This window comes from Phalacrocorax aristotelis, chromosome 6 (assembly GCF_949628215.1).
Source record: "Phalacrocorax aristotelis chromosome 6, bGulAri2.1, whole genome shotgun sequence".
Taxonomy (NCBI): Eukaryota; Metazoa; Chordata; class Aves; order Suliformes; family Phalacrocoracidae; genus Phalacrocorax; species Phalacrocorax aristotelis.
In genome coordinates this window covers 22,241,638-22,262,101 of record NC_134281.1, presented here as the reverse complement: position 1 = coordinate 22,262,101, position 20,464 = coordinate 22,241,638, and the positions used below count along the sequence as shown (strand labels likewise).

At 39.3% G+C, this 20,464-nt stretch overlaps 1 protein-coding gene across 1 annotated transcript in view; it reads right to left on the bottom strand.

The window, feature by feature from the left end:
* Positions 1 to 20,464, bottom strand: part of SLC6A11 (solute carrier family 6 member 11) — a 118,390-nt gene that overhangs the window by 11,142 nt on the left and 86,784 nt on the right. Inside the window, exons 8-11 of the mRNA XM_075096596.1 lie at positions 15,486 to 15,589; positions 8,510 to 8,634; positions 6,279 to 6,391; positions 4,810 to 4,947 (exon numbers count right to left, since the gene is read on the bottom strand). Coding sequence (XP_074952697.1) covers positions 4,810 to 4,947; positions 6,279 to 6,391; positions 8,510 to 8,634; positions 15,486 to 15,589 — 480 coding nt within the window. The remainder of the gene's footprint in view (positions 1 to 4,809; positions 4,948 to 6,278; positions 6,392 to 8,509; positions 8,635 to 15,485; positions 15,590 to 20,464) is intronic.

The window sequence follows — 20,464 nt, the reverse complement described above, 5'->3', positions numbered from 1 at the left end:
TTGGGGAGGGGGAGGGGTATAAGGGAGCTATACCCATAGCAGCTCAGCAAACTATTTTAATGCGTGCATTATATTCGCTTAATCATTTTATACACGGGCAGGAGCAAGTTACAGCAGTGGAGAAGCATTTTGGCAAAGCTCAAGCAGGCGAGCGCTATCCGCAGGTACGAGTAAGGTTGCCAGGCAGTGAGCAATGGGAGAGAGGATGGAAACTGAGATGCCTGGGGAGGGGCTACGCCGCGGTTGAGAATGAAGGGCGCATAGAATGGGTGCCTGCAAAGTGTGTGAAAGCAGAACTGTGCAAGGATGTACAATGAATAATCCCTTTCTGAGTTGTCTCTTTGCAGGGTCTGCCGACATGGATCCTCATGCTAGCCGTACCATTGGGAAAAGAAATGAGCTCCTTGACAAGATCGCAAGCAATATTGCAACGAGAGTGACACTGGGAAAGGTCAGCAAAAGAGAGATATAAACTGGAACTGGATAGTAATAATTGGGGGGATCTTGTTGTGTGTAGTAATCATGGTTACTTGTGGGCTGCCATTGTTATGCTGTGTTATAATACAAATCAAAGAGCGCCTGCAAGAGTTACATGAATATAGACCTGACCGCAATATGTATCCGCTTACGCAAGTAGCTTTGTAGAATTTTAGTAGCATGGGGAGGGGGAGATGTAGGGGAATAGACAGGGATCGGCGACCGGAAGATCACGGGATGTGACGGAAAGATAGACTCCTCCCCATAGGAGTGCCAGGAACAGGAAGCGCAAGAGCTATATAAGCGTGGGACGCAGCTAAATAAACGGACATTTTGTATCCATCATATTGATGTCTGTGCATACTGTCCCCAGGGTGGGTAGAGCCCTGTGTCCCGGAGATATGCGGCCCAAGATAAGTTCTCCCGTAGAAGCGTACAGCTACAGATCACAGCTACTTAGGTTGCCTAGGTGATGATGTAAATAAGTCACATCTCTCAGTAATACTTATGTCTCTCTAGTGACACTGAGAGAAAAAAAGTGTTTCTCTGCCCTTAAGGTTTCTGTTGAGCAAAAAGTTGTAGTAAAAGCACTGTGGAATGTCAGCCCTCCCAGACCAGAAGGCAAATGTTGAAGTAAATTTTTTTAAAGTGTTTTAGATATTTTTTCCTCCTAATGCATGTGCTTGTTTGATTATTAGCTACACTGCTTTTAGTCATCTCTGCCAGCTGACTGCTTCCCAAAATCTCACTAGTGAACATGTTTACTGCAAAGAGCTCTCTGGGAGGTTCAGTAAATATCTGAGCAAATTGGAAACTAGAGACCAACCAACTAAGGCAATACAATATAAGAAACACAACCCTGCAAAACTACTGTACGACTATTCCTGTCATTTTGGAGAACTTGCTTCCTCTTCACACTTCATGCTTATATTTCTTTTAGTGGGTACATTTTGATAATCTACCTCTCACTGCTCTGCTTAACACATGCATGGTGGGAGGAATTATTCCAACATTTCTGCATCTTACATAGCAAAGACAATTTATCTTACTGAGGGTAAGAATGATTAAAGGCAATTGGTCCCTATAAGGTTGCTCTACTCCAATACTCAACTTATAGGGACACACATCTGGAAGGAATTCTTAATCAGTCAGTGCCAATTCCTCTGTTCTCACAGGGAACTATGTCACATAATACCTTTCATAAACTAACTGACAATCTGAACTCCAGTTTATAGCCAGAACTATTTTCTTGGAAAAACTTTTAAAATCTCACTGTTCTGATGGACAGAAATCCCTTCTTACTTTTCAGGCTAATTATTCATGGCCAACTTATACACCCTGGATTGGGGTTGAGAGAGACAGAGCCATTCTTCTTGCAGAAATAGTTCATGTTTGTACTCACATATATTACGTATTTATAGAAAGAAATCTCAGAATCACAGGTTGGAAGGGACCTCAGGGATCATCTAGTCCAACCTTTCTGGAAAGAGCCCAGTCTAGACAAGATGGCCCAGCACCCTGCCTAGACGACTCTTGAAGGTGTCCAATGTGGCCAAGTCAACCACTTCCCTGGGGAGATTATTCCAATGGTTGACTGTCTTCAATGTGAAAAATTTCCCTCTGGTGCCCAATCGGAATCTCCCCAAGAACAACTTGTGTCCATTCCCCCTTCTCCTCTCCATGGGACTCCTCGTAAAAAGGGAGTCTCCGTCTTCTTTGTAGCTCCCCTTAAGTACTGGTACATGGTGATGAGAGCCCCTCTGAGCCTCCTTTTCTCAAGGCTGAACAAACCCAGTTCTCCCAGCCTACCCTCGTATGGCAGGCTTCCCAGTCCTTTGATCATCTTGGTGGCCCTTCTCTGGACCCCTTCCAGCCTGTCCACATCCTTTTTGTAGAGCAGGGACCAGAACTGTACACAGTACTCCAGGTGTGGCCTGACGAGCACTGAGTAGAGTGGGGTAATGACTTCTTTCTCTCTGCTGGTGATGCCCTTTTTGATGCATCATAATCATACATCCTTGCTAGTATTATAATGATTTTGCTAGTTTCTGGTAAAATAAGCTCCGTATTCCTAGGGTCATCCTCACTGCTCTTGCTTTGCAGTTTGAGTACAAGTTTCTAGAGTCATACATAATCTTTCAGTGGGACTGTTACCTTGTCCAGTTATGGGACTATTCCCATCTCTCAATTGGAAGTACCTTCCCAAAACATCTAAGAAACATAGTTTTATGCCTACAGCATATTTTTAGTGCTTGGTTGCACATCCAGATAAGTTCTCTTTCATAACAGTTTTCAATGCCAGATAGAAATGTTTATTACCATATGGATGACCTTATACCTTGTGCTACTATAGTCCACCCCATCTTTAATACTTCCTATCATTATGCCTTCCTCTGTGACCCAGGAACTTCAGAATTAATGAAGCCTGATTTGGACTTAAATCTTATAGATGACTGTGAGCCTTTATACTTCATGCACTCATTAGGCTACAGCTTTTTTCCAAATTCTCTGTTTTTGAAAAGACTGAGCTCACGCTTTGTGCTTTTGAACAATAAGGACACTTCTAAGACTTCTCCATCTAGCTGCCAACTTTCATGAATGTTGAACTTCCAGGAAAAGGACTTATATTTGAAAATTCTGTTAAATTGACTGAAATCTGCCAATAGGTTCAAAACTTAAAATGAAGGAATACATCGCCAAGACCTAGTCGCATGTAGCCAATGACTATATGTGACTTGTTTCCATAGCAAGTCAACTACAGATACCAGATAAAATTTCTGCCAAACGCTGTCTGTGTAACTTCACTAAGAATATAATTTCAGCTCGTCTCTTTTAACACCAGCAGTCATCATCATCTCTTTGTCCAGTTACTTATACCAGTCCTTTTCTTCTGGATAAAATTAATAATTTTATTGTATAATTATATATATACTTTAAAATATATGTATTTTATTATATAATTTTTCTTGTAACAAATTTTCACTTTCTTCACTGAAGTATATAAAACTTCTGCTCAACTGCATTTCCTTCATACAGTGTCATATGTCTTATCAGAGAAAGATACCTGCTTAGTCTGGCACAAACTGTCACTAAAAAAAATCAGTAAGAGTTTCATTTTGTCCTAGTCTCCACTTTCCTCCCCATCTTTAGTTATTCTTTCCTTGAGAGTGTTCCTAAAGCTAATATATTCTGATTTGTTCATTTATTCTATTCATTGTAAAAACTTGCATACCAAGGACCAGAGACTAACATGCTTACAATTGCCTAATGCCCCTTTTGGGATGAAATGTGCTCATTTTCAGTAAGAAAGCAATTAGAAAAGCACATAGTCTAAGGACTATGGATCTCTGTAGAGGGAATTTAAGTGACTCAGATGAGTTCTTGAAGCCCTGGGAGGCTGCTTCACTGGGAAACCCTGTCTGAGATTGCTGCACAACAGAGACACATTGTGGCCCTTCACAGTTCACACAGCCAGGCTTCCTCAGACAAACACTCCTCAGGCATTCAGTTCTACAGCTCCTCAGACATGAAACTTTTTTCTTTGCCTTGCTCCCTGGTACAGGGAGGCTTTAATGTCCCAGCAAGCAGAAGAATATGAGCAGAGGAGAGTGTGGACTCTGCCCCTCTTCTTCCTGTCTTGACAGGGTAAAGTGAAGGAGAGGAGGACTGTTGATACAACCCATTCTGTAAAGCAAACACTCAGCAGCAAGACTAACCTCCTACCAAGTACCAAAGGATCCCAGAGTCCCTCCCCAACCTGGGTACCAAATGCAGTAGTGACAGTCATGTTGTATCATTAACTGTTGGGATGGACTGACACCCTACAAATTTTTGGTTTAGACCACCCCAGAGTAAACATCCTAGTTTAGGTTTGTGGATTTTGGGTGTGGGCTGTTTGTTTTTTTCCCCCTTTCTTCTCTTACCAAAGCAATTTCTGCTCAGGGATGGCTGTATCAATTTTAGTTTTCTATTTTCACTTTACTTCATCTTCTTTACTGATCTATTAATCCAAAATGTAGTTCTTTTCAGACTGGTCTGCCCAGAATAAGTAAGCAGAAACCACAATCAGTATATCTGGTTGGCAGATGTAAAGCAAATGGAATTTTTTTGGCTATGTAACTTTGATTAAAATATCTTCTAAGCACAACTGAAAAACTGAGGATACATTTCAAATGTTACACAGTAATTGAGAACAGTCTCTCAAGCTTTTTGTAGTCATATTCCTCACAGTGAAATTTGCCTATGGCAAATGTTCTTGCATTTTATCTGTAATGATTATAAACAGAAACCAATTTCCTTTTTTCTGCAGTAGTACAACAAACCACATCTTACCTCAGTTAACATTATTAGGCCAATGAAGTATGACACAATGGAAAGGCTGAGAATCAACAGTTCTCTTCGGTAGCCCCTTCGGAAAATCTTTGGGTACATATCTACAACAGCTGTCACAAGGCTTTCAACACACACAAACTAGAAAAAATGATAGGAAAGTACAAATGAAATGTGTGTCTCATCTGCTGTTGGGATTTGGATTTGCTACCAAACACTTCAGATACCCTTATATGTTCTCATCATAGAGACTGAATGATCCCTGAGGACACTCTATGAGCAGAAGTTCAAACTGAGAGGAACATCATTTCAGAATTAAAAAGTCCAAAGCTATGGATTTCCAGTGCACCACCAAATTCAAATCATTGAATCCACTATTACCTCAGAACGTATTTGCCCTGTAGCAGATGGATTACATAAAACTTAGATCTTTCAAATGTGTCTTGAATGGGACTTAAATAGTGTCCATAGGACTGCAGCAGAATTTTATTCTAAGCATCCTCTACTTTTGTCACTCAAAGGAATGCTATGCAGTGCTACAGGAACTGCAGCATGTTTTTTGTAGAAGTCATCTCCATTTTACAGAAGAGAGAAGTTCCACAAAGCTATTAAATGCCCAAGTCAAGTACATCTAATGAAGGGGGGAAGGAACATTCTTAAAAATCAACAGAAAGTAAGAGGCCTGAGCTTCTGACTCAGGGCTCTGGAGCAAGGTTTCTAAAATAGGCACTAAAATTGATGCCCAAAAGTTGACAATATAAAGCCTGCTTCACTGCAACAGTTGGGAGTAGAATTCATGAATTGCTCGTTTTAAAAAAACAGACTTTAAAAAAGTTGTTAGATCACAAAAAAGAGCAGTTATTAAAATGTTAAGTTTAATGACTGGAAAGCACTGAAGAGCTTTATTCTATAGTACACAATCATAAACTTTCTGAACTAAATCATGCCAAGAGCTGAGGTGCACGCTAAAAATGCCAGCTACTTTACATTTTTCATCAAACAGCTTTCACAGTTTTTGTGGTCACATAGGAAGGACAACTTCTGTGCTGTCACTTTGCTGCAATATATGACTACACATTTCTTGCTATGGTAATACACCACAGGAACTTACATTATCACTATCTGATATTCAGTTTCAAAATACATTGCAAAGTGCTTTAAAAATGGGAAAAGACAACACACTGACATTTTACTGACCTGTGAATTTTAATCACCCATATTTAAGTTCAAGCTTATTTCCATGTTAATAATGAAAGAGATAGATAGGCTGAATCAGTGTTCACAGTAAATCATAAAGGAATCTCCAGGATCACACAACAGAGATTTAAAATAAGGAACTTGATTCAATGGTTTTAAGCAAGGAATTAAGTTAGATCATTCTTTCATCAGGTTCAGTGCTGTTTGCATCAAGGATGCTGATATAGATGTGCTAGGGAATCTGCCAAAATATTTAAGTAGTGTTTGTTTCATACCTGACTATCTAATCCAAGGAATATGAGCATCATGAAGAACAGAGTTGCCCACAGAGGAGAAAGAGGCATCATGGTAACAGCTTTAGGGTAAGCAATGAATGCAAGTCCCGGACCTGAAAAGGAAGAAAACAAAGGAAGTATTTATGCTTGTGCACTGGGTCTGGCTGAGATGGAGTAAATTTTCTTCATAACAGCCTGTACGGTGCTGTGTTTTGATTTGTGGGTAGAACCACATTGCTAACACCAACATTGTGGCTATTGCTGAACAGTGCTTGCACAGCATCACTTCTTAAACTGCCTCTATCTGGACCCACAGGTTTTCTCACTTGTCTTCCTGTTCCCTTCCTCATTCCACTGGGGTGGGCAGGTGAGTAAATAGCAGTGTGGATGCTTAGCTGCTGGTGAGGGTCAACCCCCCACAACTTGGTTATTGTTTTATGGCAGATAAGAGAAGTTAAATACGAGTTGAAAACCATGACAAACTCTAAATCTCTAATAGTCTAAATATTTGGTGATAAGGCTAATCAGCAATGAAGACTTGCTTGGCACATTAACTCTGCCTACAACCTGCCCAAATGTCTGAAGGTCAAGACTTCTGTTAAGACATCGCTGTACTTTACGTTCTCCTCCTTCTTTGTGTGGATATACAGCAAGACTCGCATGCCTGAATAAATAATAGCGTGTGGTCCTGTGATTGCCTTATATAACTAACTAACATATTCTGGATTTTTTTTTCCTAAGACAGCACTCTTTCTGACATTTTGTGCAAGAATGCAGTCAATGATAAGAGCTGTATCTTGGAAGCCATACATGGTGCAAGCCAAATGTCTACTGCTTTGTTCAAAATCTGCTCTGCATTTTCAAGTGCTGCTCCTGATACTTAACATTAATTCATTGGCTGCATATTTACAGAAATCTTTAAAGCAGAACATTTTTGCAACATCATTGGAACTTCTCAGATCTGCTAAAACACTGTCTCACCTAGCTTGTATTTTCCTGTTCTTATTTACCTGTGCCCATTTTTCAGCTGCTGCAAACTGTTGTGCTGTAACAGCTTTTACTGACGTTAGCCAGCTTTTAAAGCGGAGATATAAAGGCAGTGTCACAAAGCTGATAAAGGAGTACCTCTGTGCTCCTGCTGCAATAACTTCAGTGAAGACCTGTTAACACACTACTGCTTTTTCAGTTAACACAGTATTTGCAAGCTCCTTTAGTTTCCAGAGTTGCTGTAGTTTTGTAAACGTTTTCTATATAGTTTCTATAATAGTATAAGCCAGTTGTCTTGGGGGCTTTAGGAATACAGAAATATTTTCCATGACAGTATCAGTGGAGCTCTAATTGCTTTGCAATGTTCCTGTTAATCTTGGTTAACTTCTTGAGAGTCATTTCTCCTCAGCAGTTCAGTATTACACTGCTTTTTTTCTGGGCAGCACTCCTGTTCTTTTTGTTCTCTTGAGTTTTAAGTGATGCTTAAAAGTATTACATCCACAAAGGTGTTAAAGAGCAATTAACTGTCATTGGATGCCTAACTCCAGGTGATGGTAATGATTGTTAGATGGCTAATTTCTCGTAAAGCTGGGCCTTTGTGCCTTTCTGGACTCAAAACAAGAACTATTATATTTGATCAACCAGAGTGCTTCAGTGTACATCCCTGGGAGAAAAACACTGCATTAGGAAATGGCATTAGCTGTCTTACTCTTAGAAATCTGTATTTGGATAGTACACAGTAAGCAAGACTTCAGAGGATTTCCAAAGATTTCTCCTAAAGAGCTGGTTTCTCATTATTTAATAGCTATATATTTTTTGTTTTTCTCCACCACCACCCCCCCCGCCCCCCGCGGGAACAGATATTTGTGTAGATTTCTGTCACATTTAAAGAAAACTGGATGCTCCTTTCATGAGAATGTAACACTCAAGGGGCATAACAGAGCAATGTATCTCTGCTAAACAATCTTCTGGATGCTCAGCTGGAGTAAGTTTGTGTTACAATAGCTCCTTGACTTTATGAATTTGGTGCCATGCACAATAACATTAGTATTTTTCACATAAAAATTGTTAAAAACTCTTCTCATAGCAGTTATTCTAATGAGTCAACAGGTTTTCAAGAGGAGTTTTGTAAGACTATCTGCAAAACAGTCAACTTATCCATAAGATAATGGAACAGACTAAGTATTCTGACAGCAACCCCTGGGCCTTTTTTGTTAACTTGGAAAACTCCTTTCAGAACTTACCTGATTCTGCAACTTCTGCAATGGGCACGCCTTGTTCATAAGCCATAAATCCAAGAACTGAAAAGATAGCAAAACCAGCAACAAAGCTTGTGCCGCTGTTCAAGCAGCAGAGCATGATGCAGTCTCTGAAAATATAAATAAAAAACACTGCATTTAATCTCCAGAGCCTGGGTTTCTTTCATATACTGAGCCATAGGACTAACAGAACCCCAAGCTGCATGAATGGATGTAAAGTTGCTCACGAAGAGTAAGCTCCCAACTGATACTGTGCCTGAGACGCATCAGTCAGGCATAAACATTTACAGGAAGGTACCATCATAATACCCTTGTTTGTGTTTCAACTGGTTGAATTGCAAACCTGTTGTTATTCTCTTGCTGTTTTTTGATAGAATCTTTAAAAAACATGTAAAAGTACTGTAAGAATGGTGTTAAGAACAATTTTTCTACAGTAGTTGTAATAATATATTCCAGAGGATATAAACTAATTTATAAACTATATAAAAATGGTAGTAGTTTGTTTCCTGGAAAAAAAAAAAATCCTATGGTCAGAGATTAGCTAATTCTGTTCCAGTTACAGTATATTGGCAATTTATATCTATAATTTATATCTATACAAAATACAACTCCAGTTTAGTTTATAAGCTTTTTTAAAGAAGCTGTGGTAATGAAAAGCACTATATATAATCTAAGAAGTGTGTATATACCTAAAAAAGTATCTAACAAGTAGGCAAAGACAGTGCAGGGACACTGATCTCTCAGACCTATGTATCCTACACATCAAACAATGACAATTACAAGGCCAAGGTGAAGAAATATTTCTTTTCCCAGATTGGAAATGTCACAATAGTAAATCACTTTAAAAAAAAGGGAAGATATTCTTGCAGAAAGGTGCAATCTTTCCCCACAGCTCAGTAAAATATCATTGTTCACCCTCCTTTCAGACAGCACTTCAGGCTTGTCAGTTAATGATTTATCATGACAGTCTTTTAAGACTGTTTGCTACAAGAGACAGCTGTGTACTTGAGAAAGTAATAATCTAACCTAGATGTCTGAAAGTAAATTAGGATTCTAAAACACTGAAACACAAGGCAAGCCTGTAGTTCTGTCAAGCCTATAACTTAGCCTGGTCTATTCCCATCCTACTACAGCTCTGAAGCAAATTTTTATGCAAGATAATGAGAAGAAATGACCCTGTAAAATCTAACAGGTTCTGAATCCACATCTTCAATAATGATTCCCATCTTTGTCACAGATTTGTAGTGACCTTTTGAGAATCAGAGACAATTCATATTTTTGAAGTCCTGGCATATATTCTGGCAAAACTTCTTTGGTAACCTCTCTGTCCTCTTGCTTGTTTCATTTGGTATTTTTATCCTGGAAATTTATCCCATTGGTTTATTAAGTTGAAAGTGAGGTGACCAGTTCCAGCATCTTATTCCTTCACTAATGAGCCCTGCACTGCATCCACAACTGTTCAAAGCTCTTTTTGTTACTGACTTTGACTCATTTTATCACATGCTAAGTGGCAGGAAGTAGGCATACATTTCAATACTGCAAAGTCAGTGATAAGCCGAACTATGGCCATTAGGCCATGGGAGGCTTTGGCTCTCTCTTATCACCTTATCTACAGTTAATTTTAACCATTATTTGGAGAATGTTTTTATGTTTTCATAATCATTTCATAGTTTAAAAATTCTATATGGCATATCATCTATAAATTGCCAAAATTTGTCCAGAAATGACTAAGAATGAATACTTCCATTTGTAGGTCAAGACTCAGACATGGAGAAGTCCAGTGATGTTCATACTTCTTTCATACATGTGCTCTCTCTAACACTGTTCGTTAGCAGGGGTAAATAGGTCCTTCAAAATACTTCCTGAAAATTCTGAAAATGGTCAGAATTCTAGCCTGTTATTTATTTGCTTTTCATATGAAATTGCTTCCTGTAGTTATGCACAGCCGGGCTAATTATACACTTCGGACGTTTTAAAGCGAAACAGCAATCTAAAAGAAAGCAACCGGGAGCACAGAGTTCTTTGTGCTTTGCACAGAAATAAAACAAAGAAAAAGATCGTCTCTCTACCCATCCTTCTCAGTGTATTTCAGCACTGAAGTAGCTCTGGAGAGGTTCTCACCCCAGCCTATCTCACCTAAGAAACTGGTGAGTTCAATGCTGAGAAATGAAAACCTGTGTGATGAAACTCTGTTGATAAGAGATGTCAGACAGATGTATTTTTTAATCCTTTGGGGGGAAAAAAAGAGATACTACTTCAGTGGGATGGATCTGGCTGCTCAACAGTCATATGATGCCTCCATTCAGAACAGCCTCTTTTCTGTAGATAAGACGTATTTTAGATAATTCCCAAACTTCAAATGCAGTCCAATCAACAAGATATATTTTTCTGGTGAATGGTGTGGCACAGGACATTTGAGGGCTGCTGATTCCTAACCATGCAAAAAGGGTTGAGGTGGAGACACACTGCTCCCTGTGCACATTCAGAGCCCCTGGCAGTTTCTGCTGCTTTCTCTTGAAGGAAGGTCCTAGGGGAAGGTTCAAGTGGTGTAAGCTGGACAATCCTGATAATTAGATCATCTGTGAGAGAACAAGAGGAGCACAAACATTTCTCCACTCCCAGGGAAGACCCATCCATCAATTTCTTGTAAGCACCCTTGCTAGGAATGCATCAGAGCCTGACTGAAGCCCAGACTGCTTTCAAACTAAAGGAAAACTTAAATTTTTTATGAAAATTCTGCATTCTTCCAGATTAATGTCTTGCTAATCACCTGAATAATTCAAGGCATACATCCTTATTCTCTCCCTGACTGACAGGCAGGATACTGCTGAAAACTGATTCTGCCTTCCTTAAGGGGCTTCTCTGATTAGAGAGAATTGCTCACAGAGCCTTTTGCATCCCTCCAGTTATTTCCTTGCCTTTATGGATCCCCTCAAGACCAATCCCGATTCCTCTTGTCCTCTTAGACTAGAAGCTTGATAAAGGACACATCTTCTTTTCTTAAAAGTTTTGTCCATTTGTTGGCGGCATGTGAAATCACTCACGATGAAAGATAAGGACAATAAATATTAATTTCCCATTAAAAAATGTGAATTGACTGGTTTGCAACACATTTACAATGTTAATGAATTAGATCAGGTTGCTAATAAGAAAAACCCACATACAGTTTAGATTTTCCCATTTCCCACTAAAATACCTCATGTCATTATTTTCAATTGCAACTTTGCCTTAGAAAAAAAAATTAGTAAAAGAGTGCAAAAAGAGTAGAAGTACAATCAGATGATACATGGCGGGTATTGCAAGAGGCAAATCCATAGCTTAATTTCAATTTTTTTAAGTACTAGTTAGAATACAGATTTAATTCTGCTTTCCACTGCATAGCTGTTTTGTATGTCTCACTTTGGTAACTGCCCTGTTTAATTCATCTGCTTTCTGCTGTTAACTTCTGTCCTACTCCTTTCCTCAGATTTCTTAGAGTCATACTTCAGGACACAATAAAATCTGTCCTTTTCAAGAAATTTGTGAAAACATTTTGTTAGAGGAATTGTGAAGCTTGGATTCAGTAAAAAGTATTCTGTTGCAGTATCTTCTTCAGGAGCTTTAAAAAAGAGCTGTCGATGCTCTTTATAAAGCTATGCTGCTCGGGTCAGAGGAAAAAAAGGGAAGTTACATAAGCTCTCTGATCACAAATCTGATCAAAAATCCTGCCTTTTGTAATGAGTTACAAAACCATAATAAAAACACTATTGCAAAACATTGAGGCAGTGACAGAATAGTTTGTAGATGGGATGCAACTGGAAACAAATAAAAAGAAAACTAAATAAGACAGAAAAGGAGTATTGCCTTTATTAAAGCATTGCTTATGCTAATTAGGGAAAACTTTCATTACCCACTGATCTGTAGGGGCATTCATTACCTTCTGTTGGGGCTTTATCATTATTCTGAAAATAATGTCAATCAACACTGAAGATTATAGGGGATTTACACTACTTTATGTGGCAAAACGTTTGGTATATTGACTGTCATAGCCAAGCAAAGAGTAACTTCTGTTGCTGCTAAGTTACTTTGCATGTTTAGATGGCAAAGTACCCTTAACTGCCACTGGATAGCTTTGTGAACATTTGGCTGGTGGATACATTCATGTCTCTGTGGTTTCAGGTATCCCAATTCCCTCTCTGTCTGGAGGGTCCTACTGTTTTGTGTTTCTCTGACAGAAGAGCAAATTGTTGCTTAGACGTTGAAAGAAGAAGGCATTTCCTAAAACTGTCTCCTAATCTCTCCAAGTAAAACTGTAATTTAGAATTTAAATACACTTTGGGGGGTTTGGTGGTGGTGTGTTTGGAGTTCTTTTGCTATTAGAATGTATGATTTCTTTTATGAAACTTTCCTTTAATGAAACTTTAATTCTCTGTCTGGAGATCATAATGGAGTCAGTAGAATCAACCTGTCATTTACTGTCTTGTATTAAAAGCTGTTAAATAGTAGGAAAATTAATTCAATAACAATGGATGCCAGAAGAAAAAAGTAGTGCTTGTATTCCTGCCTATGTCAGTAAAATGGAATTATAATTTGCAAAGAATCATAGAATGATTTGGTTTGGAAAGGACCTTTAGAAGTCATCTGGTCCAATCCCCCTGCAATGAGTAGGGACATCCTCAAACAGAGCAGGTGGCTCAGAGCCCTGTCCAGCCTGACCTTGAATATTTCCAGAGATGGGGCATCTACCACTTCTCTGGGCAACCTGTTCCAGTGTTTCACCACCCTCACTGTAAAAAATGTCTGCCTTATGTCTACTCTGAACCTACCGCCTTTTCGTTTAAAACCATTAGCCCTAGTCCTATCACAACTGGCCCTACTGAAAACTCTATCCCTGTCTTTCTTATAGTCCCCCTTTAAGTACTGAAAGGCTATAAGAAGGTCTCCGTGGAACCTTCTCTTCTCCAGGCTGAACAACCCTAACTCTCAGCCTGTCCTCATAGGAGAGGTGTTCCAGCCCTCTGATCATTTTTGTGGCCCTCCTCTGGACCTGCTCCAACAAGTCCATGTCTTTCCTGTGTTGAGGACTCCAGAGCTCAACGCAGGACTCTAGGTGGGGTCTCACCAGAGCAGAGTAGAGGGGCAGAATCATCTCCCTCGACCTGCTGGCCACACTTCTTTTGATGCAGCCCAGGATAACGTTGGCCTTCTGGGCTGCAAGTGCACATTGTTGCCTCATGTCCAGCTTTTCGTTCACCAATACCCCCAAGTCCTTCTCTGCAGGGCTGCTCTCAATCCCCTCATCCAGCAGCCTATATTGATATCGGGCATTGCCCTGACCCAGGTGCAGGACCTTGCAAGTTGACCTTGTTGGACCTCATGAGGTTCTCACAGGCCCACCTCTCCAGCTTGTCCAGGTCTCTTTGGATGACATCCCATCCTTCTGGTGTGTCAGCTGCACTGCTCAGCTTGGTGTCATCTGCAAATTGCTGAGTGTGCACACGATCTCACTATGTCACTAATGAAGAAATTAAATAGTACTGGTCCCAGTACAGACCACCGAGGGACACCACTCGCCACTGGTTTTCATCTGGACATCAAGCCATTTACTACTACCCTCTGGATGCAACCATCCAGCCAGTTCCTTATCCATCAAACAGTCCACCCATCAAATTGGTATCTCTCCAGTTTAGAGAGAAGGATGCTGTGGGGGACCGTGTCAAAGGCCTTACAGAAGTCCAGGTAGATGACATAGAATCATAGAATCATTAAAGTTGCAAAAGACCTCTAGGATCAAGTCCAACCGTCAGCTCAACACTACCATATCTCCTAAACCATGCCCTGAAGTGCCATGTCTATACATCTTTTAAATACCTCCAGGGATGGGGATTCTACCGCCTCTCTGGGCAGCCTGTACCAATGCCTGACCACTCTTTCAGTGAAGATATTTTTTCTGATATCCAATCTAAGCCTCCCCTGACGCAGCTTGAAGCCATCTCCTCTCGTCCTATCACTAGTAACTTGTGAGAAGAGACCAACACCTACCTCACTAAAACCTCTTTTCAGGTAGTTGCAGAGAGTGATAAGGTCTCCCCTCAGCCTCCTTCTCACTAGACTAAACAACCCCAGTTCCGTCTTCTCATAAGACCTACTCTCCAGACCCTTCACCAGCTTTGTTGCCCTTCTCTGGACACTTTTCAGCACCGAAATGTCCCTCTTGTAGTGAGGGGCCCAAAACTGAACACAGTACTCAAGGCGTGGCCTCACCAGTGCTGAGTACAGGGGCATAATCTTTGCCCGATGCCCTTCTTTGGAAATGCTCCAGCAACTCTATGTCCCTTGTCTGTAGCTCTTCCCTTGTCCACTGATGTAGCTACTCCATCACATAAGGCCACTAGGTTGGTCAGGCATTTTTTAAATTATTTTGTAATATCCTTTTGACATTGATTCAGGAAAGATTAAAAACTACTGAAGTCATTAGCAATTTCCTTATTGATTTCTAAAAAGACAAGCAATGAAATGCTATCCATTTCTACTGTGCTTTAGCTAGAAGCCAGTAAACGATGGGAAAAAGTGACATTCAGAGCACAGACCAAACTCAGGCGAGTTTTAATAACAATTTTTTGGTAGGATTTTTTTTAAAGCAGATATACATTATAAATCAAATATTGCATACACATGCAGTTATACATGTATGAAATTCTGCATATTATACATGCAATTGTGTATACCTGTGTGTACTGTGTAGCTTGTGACTATGCAAGGGTCAGATAGGATCAAAAGGGATGAAACCACCAAATTTTGGACCAGAGTTCCTCTGATACAATTATAGGAAGCATTACAAATCTCTATTGTACAAAAACATGTGCATGTGCTTATGATTACTCATGTAAATAGCTAAAGGAAAAGGGAAGTACTTCTGAGTGACGCTAAGTATGTGGACACTTCCATCACTGAAATTAAATGTAAAAATGGAACTTATTACCTGTAGCAGTTATTATTATAGTTGTTGTAACTTCCCAGGGCTGTCAAGCACCCCAAGCAGATCGCATAAGAGAAAAATATCTGTGTACCAGCATCCACCCATACCTGAAGACAAAAAAAATTGAGTGGTTAAAAAAGGTCAAGAAGGAATCACCTTTATACATATATTGACTACAAATTTGCAGAGGCTGTACAGGGTACATATGCTGTAGAGGGTAACAGTGCCTGGCAAACCTTTTATAAGACACACCTTAAAAAAAAATGTATGCTGCTAGTTAAATTCCCCTGTCCTTCCTGGTATAAACAAGGAGTAACTCAGCTGGTCTTTACAGGTTCAACCTAATCTAAGTAGAAAGAGAGACCGAATTTCTGGAGAACCACCTCACCCAGTATAAATTCTTTAATGGTTTTATTAACATTATAAGGTGTTAGTAATTGCAACCTAAATAGAATCATCTGCATTTATATCATTCTCATTTAATAATTATTTATTCAAATTAAAAAATTTAGTGTAAAAAATACTCTAAAGACAAAATATGCCATTCATAGATAATATACAAATTAAGCTGGGGAAAGAGAAGGGAGAACTTATCCAGGGAAATGGGTTTCTTTAACAATACTTAGTGGCCCCAATTCGGCACAAAGACATGGTTGTTCTGGTTGCTGTACAATTAACGAATAAAAGTTCTGTAGAGTTTCACAAGTAAGTAGCTTTACAATATCATTATGGTAACATTTGTATCCTAAAGGGATGCAAATACTAAATTTGAAATCAAAGAAAAGAAGAAAAAAGGAAGCATGAGCCAATGCAGTGAGATTATTCTCCTCACAGTGACCTCAGAACATTAGTATAACAAGCAAATGTTTTAAATTTAAAAATACTTCAACAAAACAGTTTACTTCATTCAACCAGAGTTTGGGTATGCTATCCATGGAGGTGAATAAACTTTTTTAACTCCTTATTTTGCCATGACAGCAATGTGAAGAACCCGCATCTACACAGCTGCACCATTATTTCCAATCCAATAAATTCTGACTCCTGGTTTTCTGGGATAAATGAGCTCTAAATTTTTTCAAAGCAGTGCAACCAAAGTGTTTTTCAGAGAAGTAACAAAACACTGACTGATAACCAGAGGCAATAGCTGTGTAGCCATAAGCTTCTCTAAATTTGAGACAGGAAAGAGGTAATGCAGGTAATGACTTCATGACTAATAATAGTAATACTAATAACAGTAATCAAATACACATAAATATATGAAGGGGGTGTATTTGTTTTACATGTGATCAAGCAAGACCTTGGTCTCTAGAGTTGAGAGTATTTCTGCTTAGGAATAACATTAGGATCACATTTGATTTGCATCAGTGGCTTAAATGGTTTCACTGCTGTCATACTGAATAAGTTACAGCTGGTTACATCTCAAAGTTTCACCACTTGGTAGGGAAAAAAACTGCACAGAGAAAGGTTTTTGACAGACAGGCTCTTTAACAAGATCAGAAGCTCCCCAAAAGCTGTAAGTAGCATAGGTCAACTGAAAATACACAGTCCTCTTAAGCATAAACAAAAGCTGGGAAACTGGATGAGCACATGTAGAATCTGCTGTTTCCTTCCATTTCAGTTTTTGCACAATGTATTGTTGCATTGTACAGCATGTACAGCATGTAGATGAGCAATAGCCTTTCCTGCTGGCATATGGCAGCTCCACAGAAGTCTGATTATTCCTTGGACAGCAATTCCTAGTAGAAATGGGTACAAAGAATTGTACTCTGAAGTGAGAACCTCCAGAGCTGCCTGAGGAGGACAGAGCATATCCCTCTAGAGGTCCTGTGTACTTAGTTAGAAAAACAGGTGAAAATCTGACCCTAAGTGATATTATTTCCTTCAAAGAAAACAAGTCTCCTCTAAAGATTGTGATAGCTGTCAGTGATTCAACATAAAAAGTGGCAAATGCTTTATGAGAAACATGGCAGCAAATGTTCACATATTCTGTAAAATTTGAATCAGAAGAAGAGCCCTTTGTTTTTGTTGCACTATATGACATCAGTCTAGAAATTCCACCAGAACTTACGGCTAATGTTTAAGCAGGAAGAAGGAAGTAATTTTATTTACTGAATGGGATAATACAATTAGAGAGCGATTTGAGAATTAGAAAGTAGGAAAAAATATTTCAGTTTCAAGTTTCTGAAATGGCAAAAAACCTACAACTGATCAAGGAAGTGGCAAATAGGGAAATAAATTTAGAAACTACAGGTAGATTTTTGGTAGCTGGAAAACATGAGAGATGGACTTACTCTGTTATATTTTGTCACAAGCCTAGACACATCAATATTTTTAAGCCATGCACTTGATATTCCAGATCAGTTCTTACTATTCTTCCCCCAACAGCTGGTGATCATTTGACATTTAGCATCCAACTGCAGTACTCATTCGTGGTTGGAGAAGTTGTTGAGGTACAAAAATTGTTTATTAGTTTAAGTCATACCCAGTCTTAGCCATTCATAAACTGTACCCTCAGGGGAAGTCGTTCTCATTAAAACTTCTAGTGGGTACAGATGGGGTCTTGTAGATACTACTCACAAATCCAGGTACCATCCATTTGGCTTAAAGCAACAAAAGCATTATAAATTATTTCTGAGCGCGCTGAGTTTGCAATGCCTGGCTTAGACTAGAAGTTGTAACTTTGTTCAAGTACATGGAATAGATGTAGCATAATTCTGCAGAACAATGAAATTCTGAAGGACAGAGACAAAGAAAACACTACCAGTAAGCTGCAAACCAATGGTTCTGGAGCCTGTAGCTGGTGAAAGGCTGGGACAAAAGGAGTACATTTTATCTGAAATGAGAGGGGGCTTGATGCATTTCTGGCATGAGTAAATTCCAGAGGAAAGGACCTGTACCAGAGGACATCCTGTTCATGCTTTATAAACTTCGTACCTTGAAAATCCTTTGGTTAGTGATAATTAAGTCAATTCAGAAACAAGCTGAATGGGGACTGAAAATGTTTTACAGTCTTCTATTAGCCTCTAACTTTAAAAGATGGAACTAAGTGGTTCTTCTTACATTTTTTTATATTATATTTAAAATGTTTCCATACCAAAACAAGATTAAAATTAAAGCACAAAACCTTTGTTTATTATACCTTAATATTTAAAAAATCCAAATGCCAAAGGACAAAACCTTTGTATCTACTGTGCTTACATTTTGCACCCATGTTACAGCCATTTTCTAAAGATGCTGGGCCCAGTACTACATCAGCGACAGTGTAGGCAAACTAGAAGAATGCAAACGCTAATTCAGAATACAGCAGCACAGCTATTATTCTTACTCCTGTACAGAAATAATACTTGCTGGCTTGGAAAAAGGGCCTGTTCAATAAGCCCATGAGATGAATGTCTGTTCCCAAAGGGAGAAGGAAAAGTAAACAAGCCTCAACTCTACCTGCTGTAGAGTCTGTGGAGTCTCTCCACTTTCCATTTTCTGAAAAGAGGAACAGCAGAGCTGTCTGTGCCCTGACCCCCATTTTGAGGCTTTCCCACACTTCACTTTACAGCTTTCCTGATTCACACCATTAGCTCACAAGCAGCGGTCTCTGCTGTGTCCTGCTGGTAACTAATTTATGTTGGTACAAACACAATTCCACAAACAGAATAAAGAAGAACATTTTTTACTAAAAATGGAAAGTGCTGTTTTGCAAAGTCCAGCTCTCAAAAGCTAGCAATACCCAGGTATTAAGTCTGCCTGGGTAATCTTATTTGGCCTTCTTGTGTGTAGGTCTAGGACACAATCTTCATTTATAGGACTATTCAGCTTTCTGCCCAGGGAGATGAATCGAGCTAGTCAAACCAAAGATCCTGTTGTCTGGAGGATCCCTTGCCTCTTTTGTTGCCATGATTGTAGTGCATGTAATGAATGAAGAAGGATAAAGAAGGAAGAACGGGGATGTGCTGTAGTGAGGACAACAGAATACTGCTCTGAAGAATTAGATTCATGTCTGTGCTATAAATTTTCTATGTGATGTTATGTCCATAAATCACTTAAACCAACCCTTTCTCAAATGTTCATTAACTGGGTAGTTCTCATTTAACGGGTGTCCAAAGTGAAGTACAAAAATCACTGAGCATTCACTTTTGCAACAAGGGTGAATGAAAGCCGTGTAAGGAACAAGAAAAAAACCAAAACCAACCAAAAACACACACACAAAAAACCAAAACAAAAAAACCCCACAGTATAAAAAGCCAGGTCTACCAACTTCAAACTGAAAATCCCCAAATGACTGACAGCCTCTCATTTTAGTCTCACAATGTATCTCTTTATGTTGGTAAGATGGGGTCATACCATACATTGAAAAAAAAAACAACCCCCAAACCTGAGGTTTATGGAGCACATGGACAGTGCAGAAATAAGTCACTTTGAGAGGCTGAGCCATTTTTTGTCTAAACAATATGCCATATGTTTATAGGGCCAAGCAATGAGTGAAAAGGATAAAGCAAAATATTACATAACTTTCCTGAAATTAGTTTAGTTGATGCTGTACCTGACTGAAGCAGAGACCTTGAGGAAAACCTGTTATATGTTGATGTATTCCATAATGCATGGAATAAAAATGAACATTGCTCACCTGAATGAGTATCATTAGATTCCAGGTTTTTTCTCTTTGTACATTCCCCTTACTTTCCATACTCTTTGTATAGATACAGTACAGAATTACAGAAAATATAAGAACACAGTTTAGACAGCTGGGCAGACAATAGCTCCATATCACATCACTCCTGCTGTGTCTCAGTACTTACTGCTGCCTTACAAGAAATGTGCAGCACATATTGTGACAGCCTCATGTAACATGTATGGTTATGTGTTGTATGTGATTTGCATTCAGGAGAGTTACAGAGCAGGCACAGCAAGCTCCTAACTGCTTCAAAGCACAAGTCATGTGAATTCATGTCTTCCCAAAAAGGTCTGCACAGGTATACTGCCATATTCCC